Raw genomic sequence first — 10,862 nt, forward strand, 5'->3', positions numbered from 1 at the left:
TTTACACAGATGTAGAATTGATCATGCCTTTCTAACAGTTGCAGAAAACCCTGAGACACAGCTCTTTAGTTTGCAATAATTATATTTATAAATATCTTTAATACCAGTTAAGGAGTAAGTGTAGAGCTTAGTCAGTTGTTGTCTGCTTTTGTCACAAAATGAGAAATATTTTTAATTCAAAGAAGAGATGATTTCTTTACTATGCTATTGTTTATAGCAAAAGGAACTAAAAAGTATCTTCAGAGTAATTGAATGGAAATAATTCTTTTTTCTTCCAACAGATGGAATTGCCACTTTTGTATGTTACGATTTTACTTTTGAACATTTTTGATTTTTCATCAGGAATAACATATAATAAAGGTAAGTTTCAGACTCTTTTTACTCTCTAAAATAGAGAATATCTTCTCAAGACTTCCCCTTTATACCCCTTCCTCACTAACAGTTAAAATATTTTTCTTTTAGTACTTCTTCTTTACCTTATCTTCCAGTTTTTCCCAGGTATTATCTATTGTACTCTGGTCCAGAGGTTTCTAATAATATCATTGTGTACATCGGGACTTTTCTTTTGTTATAGTATTTCATTACTTATAAGTCATAGAATATTTAAATTTTAAGGAACATTTTATATTTGCGAAACTTGAATTATTTGGATAGATCTTTTTGATTTTTCCTCCATGAATGGTTGCGTGTATGATGAATTGTAAACTGAATTATAGGCTAATAGACTGAGAATTTTCTGAAATTAATACATGGATTAAATTGCCCAATAGGACTTTCATGGTGTAAAACTTTGCAAAAGGAATAAGACAAATCCACCTCCATTTGTGTAGATTGTATAGATTCTGTAGTATCCTGAACTGGATCTACCAGAACATAGTCGATGGTCAAAAAATTGTTGACTGAGTGGTTGGAGAGACTCAGCCTCTCTTCTATACATGGGTGTGTTGCAGAATTGGGTGAATTCTGAGATGAACCAGTTCTAGTTCCTATATTCCACTAGAGAATATATTACACAAGTATGGACATAACCAAAGATTGGATAGTCACTGGCAAACTTATGAGATTTCAGAGAAGGGAGAATGTACTTCCAACTGGGGCAGGGGATGGAGTGAGTCAGAGAAAACACTGTATGAAAGATATCAATCCATATTTGTCCCCCAAATGTCTGTACATGCATGGGGAAGAGCATCCTACAAAGACAACATCAGGTAAGTGATGAATAAAGTCGTAGAGGTAGGCAACCACAGAACATGATGGGAGCAGTAAATAGTTCATTCTGACTTGAATGAAGGAATAGAAGAAGTAAAATATTTTGGAAAGATAGGAAACTGGCTTATATTATAGAGGTACTTGAATGCCAAGCTAAGGAATTTGGGCTTTAGTCTATATTCATTGGAAAGTCATTTAAGATGACTGAGTAGGGGAGTAACATCTCAAAGCTACAGTTTAGGAAGATTAATATGGCAGCATTATGTAAAGTAGATTGGTGAAGGGAAAGTTGGGAGGCAGAGAGAACAGACAGAAGACCATGACAGTAGTTTACACCATATCTTCAGTCATGAAGTCAGTTTTTTGGTCGTGCATTGCATCAGTTGAAAAAAAAAAGTGTAAGCTTGGTTCTCCAATATTTTCTATTTATTTTTAAATTATGTACTTGTACTACTGTACTAATATATTGTGTACCTTGTAAACCTACACAAAAACCAGAAATTAAAAGGGGATGAAAAAGGCTGAAATAATCTTTTAAAATTATTATAAACTATACTGATCAACATCATAAAATTCTTTGAAATTTTAAGATTTTTGGTGAGAAAATGTGATGTAAATATTTTTTTTAAAATCTTGGAGTCAAAGTTTATAGAGATTTGAATATCTGGCTCTAATTCAATTTATTTTGGTATTTGACTTTAATTAGCTATTATATTAAAAATATATCTCGCAAATTTTTGTATATATAAATGGGATAAATGCATGTTGGCTTAATGAATAAATCATGATACTCATTTTTCAATCCCATCTATCAACTTTGTAAAGCTTTTTATTGAAAAAATTTTAGTAAGCTTCCAGCTTTCTGTATGTCAATCAACTTTTTTCCATTTTAAGCAAATAGTTCCAAACTTCATTGAAATTCATTTGAAATATTTAAATCAAGTAAAAAAATTTCCATTTTCAAGTTTCTAAAGTATTGCAGATATGACAGTTATTATAGATGATATATTTATGAGATTTCCAGTAACAAAATCACATACTAATGTGAACATTTCCAGCTGCCTATATTCAAAATGCTCTCTCCACAGCATGCATTTTTAAGGTATTTAATTTAATGTTCATTGTTCAAATAAACCTTCAGTTTGGATGGACAGACTGAGTCCTGATTTACTTTTTGAAACTATGTGTCAGCATATTCCTGACAGCCATTTGTCATTTCAAAAAGATAAATGGAAATCAAAAAAGCTGGAGTAGAAATTCTCATATCAGACAAAATAGACTTTAAAATAAAGACTATTACAAGAGACAAGCAAGGACACAAAATAATGATCAAGAGACCAATCCAAGAAGAAGATATAACAATTGTAAATATTTATGCACCCAGCATAGGAGCACCTCGATACATAAGGCAAATGTTAACAGGCATAAAAGGGGAAATTGACAGTAACACAATCATAGTAGGGGACTTTAACACCCCACTTTCACCAATGGGCAGATCAACCAAAATGAAAATAAATAAGGAAACACAAACTTTAAATGATACATTAAACAAGATGGACTTAATTGATATTTATAGGACAGTCTATCCAAAAACAACAGAATACACTTTCTTCTGAAGTGCTCATGGAACATTCTCCAGGATAGATCATATCTTGAGTCACAAATCAAACCTTGGTAAATTTAAGAAAAATGAAATCGTATCAAGTATCTTTCCCGACCACAATGCTATGAGACTAGATATCAAATACAGGAAAACATCTGTAAAAAGTACAGACACATGGAGGCTAAACAATATGCTACTAAATAATCAAGAGATCACTGAAGAAATCAAAAGATACCTAGAAACAAATGACAATGAAAACATGACGGCCCAAAACCTATGAGATGCAGCAAAAGCAGTTCTAAGAGGGAAGTTTAGAGCAATACAATCCTACCTCAAGAAACAAGAAACATCTAAAATAAACAAACTAACCTTATACCTAAAGCAATTAGAGAAAGAAGAACAAAAAAACCCCAAAGTTAGTAGAAGGAAAGAAGTCATAAAGATCAGATAAGAAATAAATGAAAAAGAAATGAAGGAAACGATAGCAAAGATCAATAAAACTAAAAGCTGGTTCTTTGAGAAGATAAACAAAATTGATAAACCATTAGCCAGACTCATCAAGAAAAAAAGGGAGAAGACTCAAATCAACAGAATTAGAAATGAAAAAGGAGAAGTAACAACTGACACTGCAGAAATACAAAGATTCATGAGAGATTACAAGCAACTATTTGCTAATAAAATGGACAACCTAGAAGAAATGGACAAATTCTCAGAAAATCACAACCTTCTGAGAATGAACCAGGAAGAAATAGAAAATATGAACAGACCAATCACAAGCATCAAAATTGAAACTGTGATTAAAACTCTTCCAACAAACAAAAACCCAGGACAAGATGGATTCACAGGTGAATTCTATCAAACATTTAGAGAAGAGCTAACACCATTACTTCTCAAACTCTTCCAAAATATAGCAGAGGGAGGGACACTTCCAAATTCATTCTACAAGACCACCATCACCCTGATACCAAAACCAGACAGAGATGTTACAAAAAAAGAAAACTATAGGCCAATATCACAGATGAACATAGATGCAAAACTCCTCAACAAAATACTAGCAAACAGAATCCAGCAGCACATTAAAAGAATCATACACCATGATCAAGTGGGGTTTATCCCAGGAATGCAAGGATTCTTCAATATATGCAAATCAATCAATGTGATGCACCATATCAACAAACTGAAGGATCAAAACCGTATGATCATCTCAATAGATGCAGAAAAAGCTTTTGACAGAGTTCAACACCCATTTATGATAAAAAATCTCCAGAAAGTAGGAATAGAGGGAACTCACCTCAATATAGTAAAGGCCATAAATGACAAACACACAGCCAACATCGTTCTCAATGGTGAAAAACTGAAACCATTTCCTCTAAGATCAGGCACAAGACAAGATTGCCCACTCTGACCACTATTATTCAACATAGTTTTGGAAGTTTTAGCCACAGCAATCAGAGAAGAAAAAGAAATAGAAGGAATCCAAATCAGAAAAGAAGAAGTAAAACTGTCACTGTTTGCAGATGACATGATATGATACATAGAGAATCCTAAAGGTGCCACTAGAAAACTACTAGAGCTAATCCATGAATTGGGTAAAGTAGCAGGATACAAAATGAATGCACAGAAATCTCTTGCATTCCTATACACTAATAATGAAAAATCTGAAAGAGAAATTAAGGAAACACTCCCATTTACCATTGCAACAAAAAGAATAAAATACCTAGGAATAAATCTACCTAGGGAGACAAAAGACCTGTATGCAGAAAACTATAAGACACTGATGAAAGAAATTAAAGATGATACAAACAGATGGAGAGATATACCATGTTCTTGGATTGGAAGAATCAACATTGTGGAAATGACTCTACTACCTAAAGCAATCTACAGAATCAGTTGAATCCCTATCAAACTACCAATGGCATTTTTCACAGAACTAGAACAAAAAATTTCACAATTTGTATGGAAACACCAAAGACCCCAAATAGCCAAAGCAATTTTGAGAAAGAAAGATGGAGTTGGAGGATTCAGGCTCCCTGACTTCAGACTATACTACAAAGCTACAGTAATCAAGATAGTATGGGTCTGGCACAAAAACAGAAATATAGATCAATGGAACAGGATAGAAAGCCCAGAGATACACCCACGCACCTATGGTCACCTTATTTTTGATAAAGGAGGCAAGAATATACAATAGAGAAAAGACAGCCTCTTCAATAAGTGGTGCTGGGAAAACTGGACAGCTACATGTAAAAGAATGAAGTTAGAACACTCCCTAACACCATGCACAAAAATAAACTCAAAATGGATTAAAGACCTAAATGTAAGGCCAGACACTATAAAACTCTTCAAGGAAAACATAGGCAGAACACTCTGTGACTTAAATCACAGCAAGATCCTTTTTGACCCACCTCCTAGAGAAATGGAAATAAAAACAAAAATAAACAAATGGGACCTAATGAAACTTAAAATCTTTTGCACAGCAAAGGAAACCATAAACAAGACAAAAAGACAACCCTCAGAATGGGAGAAAGTATTTGCAAATGAAGCAACTGACAAAGGATTAATCTCCAAAATATACAAGCAGCTCATGCAGCTCAATATCCAGAAAACAAACAACCCAATCCAAAAATGGGCAGAAGATCTAAATCAACATTTTTCCAAAGAAGATATGCAGATTGCCAACAAACACATGAAAGGATGCTCAACATCACTAATCATTAGACAAATACAAATCAAAACTACAATGAGGTATCCCCTCACACCGGTCAGAATGGCCATCACCAAAAAATCTACAAACACTAAATGCTGGAGAGGGTATGGAGAAAAGGGAACCCTCTTGCACTGTTGGTGGGAATGTAAATTGATACAGTCACTATGGAGAAAAGTATGGAGGTTCCTTAAAAAACTGAAAATAGAACTACCACATGACCCAGCAATCCCACTACTGGACATATACCCTAAGAAAACCTTAATTCAAAAAGAGTCATGTACCACAATGTTCACTGCAGCTCTATTTACAATAGCCAGGACATGTAAGCAACCTAAGTGTTCATCGACAGATGAATGGATAAAGAAGATGTGGCACATATATACAATGGAATATTACTGTCAATGGAATATAGTCTGTCATACAGAGGAGTGAAGGAAGTCAGAAAGAGAAACACAGATACCATATGCTAACACATATATATGGAATCTAAAAAAAACAAAAAGGTTCTGAAGAACATAGGGGCAGGACAGGAGTAAAGACGCAGACGTAGAGAATGGACTTGAGGACATGGGGAGGGGGAAGGGTAAGCTGAGAAGAAGTGAGAGAGTGACACTGACATATATACAATACCAAATGTAAAATAGGTAGCTAGTGGGAAGCAGCTACATAGCACAGGGAGATCAGCTTGTTGCTTTGTGACCAACTAGAGGGGTGGGATAGGGAGGGTAGGAGGGAGATGAAAGAGGGAGGGGATACAGGCATATATGTATAGGTATAGCTGATTCACTTTGTTATACAGCAACAACTAACGGAACAATGTAAGGCAATTATACTCCAATAAAGATGTTAAAAAAAAAAAAGGGTCAGAAAATTTAAAGCACTTTTTAAAAAGTAATATTAAAATATCCCTTACTCACCTTTATACAGTTTTTTAAGAAGTACTTTGCCGCTGTATACCACCAAAACCCATGTTTGTTACAAAAGATGTTTGTAGTCACCCTTCATCTAGCCTTACCTCTGATGTCCTTCAGTACTTTTGCAGCATCTGGCTTCAACTTCATTGAGACAAAGAAAAACAGAGCTGGACAATATTTTAAAAGCTGTAAAACTACAATTTATTCAGGGACAATTGCAACTGAGGAAAAAAGATCTCAGTATAGAGCTAGTCTCAATTCCAAATACAACATAGGCAAGTGGGAATTTATAGCCAAGGAGCAGGTTCATTGTGGGGGAAATTGTGTCTTTGGATGGAAAATTACTAAGAGGAGACATCAAGAGTAGGGAGGATTCTTGCTCAGCTAACCAAACAGTATTCTTGCTGAGGGCAGGCCAGCATGACCATTTGGGTGGATGGTAGGGGATGAGGAATTTGAGTAGATATTGAGAGTGGTTAGATATCAAGGATGGGGGGGGGGCCTTCCCTTGGTGGTGCAGTGGCTAAGAATCTGTCTGCCAATGCAGTGTACACGGGTTTGAGCCCTGGTCTGGGAAGATCCCACATGCTGCGGAGCAGCTAAGCCTGTGCGCCACAACTACTGAGCCTGTGCTCTAGAGCCTGTGCGCCACAAATCCCTGCAACAAGAGAAGCCACCACAATAAGAAGCTTGCACACGGCAACAAGGAGTAGCCCCTGCTCACTGCAACTAGAGAAAGCCCGTGTGCAGCAACAAAAGACCCAATGCAGCCACAATAAATAAATAAATAAATTAATTTTAAAAAAAAAGGTTGGGGAGGGGGGTTTCTCTCTAAGATAACTTAGCAGGATTCTTGTGAAAATAGCTATGCTGGTCTAGCAAGGGATAGGGCCTGTCCTCTTCATCAAATCAAGTCCTGCCTTTTTCCAAGAAGGAGTCTGAATTTATGCCCCAGATTAGAGGAATACATATGACATTGATGAGTGGTCCCATCACAGCCTCTTTCCTCAAACTCAAGATAAGGAGAAGGGATAGAGGATTCTGGGAAGATGGCAGAGTGAGAAGCACAAGAAATCTGCCTCCCCAACTGGACAACAACTGCACTGGCTGAATCTGTCTGATATAACTTTTTTGGAACTCTGGAGTCTGCTGAAGGCTTACAACTTCTAGGGGAAGGCTTGGACAGTAAGTTGCAGTTAATTTCAGTCATTGTCAACTCTTATCACAGTAGAAACTACCCATGCCCCACCCTCAGCCTCATGGCATGCAGCTGTGCACATGTTCCTGGAGCAGTCACACACAGCTTGCAGAAGCTAGGGTGGGCAAAAAGGACCCTGTCTTCCAAATATTGAGGATCTGTACTCTGATTGCTGCTTCTGATCACAGAGGTGCAAAGAGGCAGGCAGCCATTGTTGTTGTACCTCCCCTCCTTGTTGCAAACTCCTCTCTCTCAGCTGAACAGATTTTCAAGGAACTTAAAGGGCCAGTGCCCTTTTTACCCCCTTTTTTATTTTTCATGTTTTTCCTCTTTGGGAGCCATACATTAAAGACTATCAAAAAAAACACAAACAAAAAAACCTGCATTTAAGGGGATAAATTACAAAGTGACAACACATGCCCAGGGAAAAATGACACAGGCTCATAAAAGACCTAAGAAGACCTTAAATTTACACCTGAGGTTGATCCTTGATACAGAGACAGCCTACAACAATTTTTTAGAAACCCGAAAGACAAAAACAGTAACCAAAAAAAGCAAATCCTGGGGAATGAGGAGAATCTAATTTCCAGAATTACCACACTATTAGATTCAACTGTCCAGTTTTCAACAGAAAATTATAAGACATACAAAGAAACAGGAAAGTATGGCCCATTAAAGGAAAAAAATGTCACCAGAAATTATCCTGAAGAAAGATTGGATGGCAGATCTACTAGACAAAGACTTTAAAACAACCATGTTAAAGTTGCTTCCAAAACCAAAGAAGATGTGGAGAAGGTCAAGAAAACAATGTATGAGCAAAATGGAAGTATCAATAGAGAAATAGAAAACCTGAAACGAAACCAAGAAGAAATGCAGGGGCTGAAAAGTACAATAACTGAAATGAAAAACTCACTAGAGGGATTCAAAGGCAGGTTTAAGCAGGCAGAAGAAAAAAATCAGCAACTTGAAGATAAGACAATTGTAATTATCAAGTCTCAGGAACAGAAAGAAAAAAGGTTGAAGACAAGTGTAGAGTGTAAGAGACCTCTGGGAAACCATCAAGTGGACCAACACACATTGTGGGAGTAACAGCAGAAGAGAGAAAGAAAGGAGCAGAGAGACTATTTGAAGAAATAATGGCTAAAAACTTCCTAAATTTGATGAAAGGCATAAATATGTATAATATATATATATATATATATATATATCCAAGAAGCTAAGCAAACTCCAAGTCAGATGAACTGACAGAGACCTACACCAAGACACATTATAATCAAACTTTCAAAAGCCAAAGAAAATGAGAGAATCTTGAAAGCAGCAAGAGAGAAGTGAATAACCACACACAAAGAATCCTCAATTAGATAATAAGCAGATTTCTTATCAGAAACTTTGGAGTCCAGAAGGCAGTGGACTGATATATTCAAATTGCTAAAAGAAAAACCAGTCAGCCAAGAATCCTATATCTGGGAAAACTGTCCTCAAGAGTGAGGAAGAAATTAAGGCATTCCCAGGTAAACAAAAGCTGAGGGAGCTTGTTACCACTAGATTTGCCATGTAAAAAATGCTCAAGGGAGTCCTGCAAGGGGAAATGAAAGGACACTAGACAGTCACTTAAAGCCGTAGGGAGAAATAAAGGTAAATATGTGGGTAATTATATTGTAACAATGGATTGTAACTCCACTTTTTATTTTATACATGATTTAAGAGACTAATACATTCTAAAGAAAAAAATTGTTAGTACAAAAGTTACTATCATTGTTTGTAACTCCAAATCTTGTTTTCTACATAACTTAAGAGACTAATGCATTCAAAAGAATTATTAGTTCATGTTTTGGGGGCACACAATATTTAAAGGTATAATTTTATGATATCAACAACTGAAAGGAGTGGGGATGGAGCTTTAAAGGAGCAGAGTTTTTCTATGTTATTGGAGTTAAGCTGCTATAAATTCAAATTAGGGTAGTATACCATTAGGATGTTAAATGTAATCCCCATGGTAATCACAAAGGAAATAGCTATAAAATATACATGAAAGGAATTTACATGTTTCACTACAAAAAGAAAATCAACTAAATACAAAAGAAGGCAGTAATGCAGGAATGAAGGACAAAAAAGTTATAAGGTATATAGAAAACTAATAGCAAAATGATAGAAGTAAGTCTCTCCTTATCAGTAATCACTTTAACTACAAATGGATTAAATTTCCCAATCAAAACTGGGAGATTGGCAGAATGGGTAAAAACACATGATCAAAAACAAAAACAAAAACAAATAATCACACGTGATCCAACTCTATGCTGTCTATGAGAGACTCTTTTATTTTATTTTATTTTATTTGGCCATGCCACAGCATGCTGGATCTTAGTTCCCTGACCAGGGAGCGAACCCATGCCCCCTGCAGTGGAAGCACAGAATCCTAACCACTGGACTGCCAGGGAATTCCCAGAAAGACTCACTTTAGAACAAGATAAGAAGGAGGGATCTTCCTCCCAACACTCCCACCCTTTGGGGAGAGGAGTCATATCAGTAGCTCTCTATCAAAACATAAATTCACTCCAACCTCCAACTTCTGTCCCTTTTATATGTTCACCAAGGTTGAGGAGTTTAAGAGTGAAGAACTGGTTTTTGGCCACCTCTGAAAATCTGTATCATAGCCTAGCACGTGTTATATTTTATTTTAGTGCTCAGTCAAACCTTTCTTTTTAGTGTCCTGATATTGTATATTTAAAATGAAAAAACAAAGTGGAAGATTTAAACTTTCTCTAGAGTGATGTGAATTTAAAATATACAATTATAATTCTTATACTTTAAAAAATATTTTCTGTTTAAAAAATATGGTTCTTTTAATGGAAATTCTTCATTAGTGACCTAAAAAAATATATATATATATATGTTTGTGTTATTTAGGTGATACGGAGAAACGCTTTGCTTGTGCTAGTGAAGGGTTCCCCCAAAAGAATGAAATAATCAAGTTGTATCTTTCCTCTGCTGACTTGGTAAGGTCCACTAATAGCATGTGCTACACCCCCTCATATTCCTTTTAAGTGCGTAGGTGAAACCACGCACTCAAATACCTTCTACTATTTTCAGACTTGGGGAGGTGAAATTTGATATAAGTAATCCTTTCTATCCTTTCTATTTCATTCCACTTGGATCAAGTAAAATATTTCATTTAGCCATTGAACACCCTGGGTGGTTTGCGTTTTTTTTTTTTTTTTTTTTTTTTTTTTA

At 35.8% G+C, this 10,862-nt stretch overlaps 1 protein-coding gene across 1 annotated transcript in view; it reads left to right on the forward strand.

Moving 5' to 3' along the window:
- Nucleotides 1-281: 281 nt before the first annotated feature.
- Nucleotides 282-10,862, forward strand: part of CATSPERB (catsper channel auxiliary subunit beta) — a 124,431-nt gene continuing 113,850 nt past the window's right edge. Inside the window, exons 1-2 of the mRNA XM_024736277.1 lie at nucleotides 282-360; nucleotides 10,539-10,627. Coding sequence (XP_024592045.1) covers nucleotides 282-360; nucleotides 10,539-10,627 — 168 coding nt within the window. The remainder of the gene's footprint in view (nucleotides 361-10,538; nucleotides 10,628-10,862) is intronic.

This window comes from Neophocaena asiaeorientalis, unplaced genomic scaffold (genome assembly GCF_003031525.2).
Source record: "Neophocaena asiaeorientalis asiaeorientalis breed wild unplaced genomic scaffold, Neophocaena_asiaeorientalis_V1.1 scaffold152, whole genome shotgun sequence".
NCBI classification, from domain to species: Eukaryota; Metazoa; Chordata; class Mammalia; order Artiodactyla; family Phocoenidae; genus Neophocaena; species Neophocaena asiaeorientalis.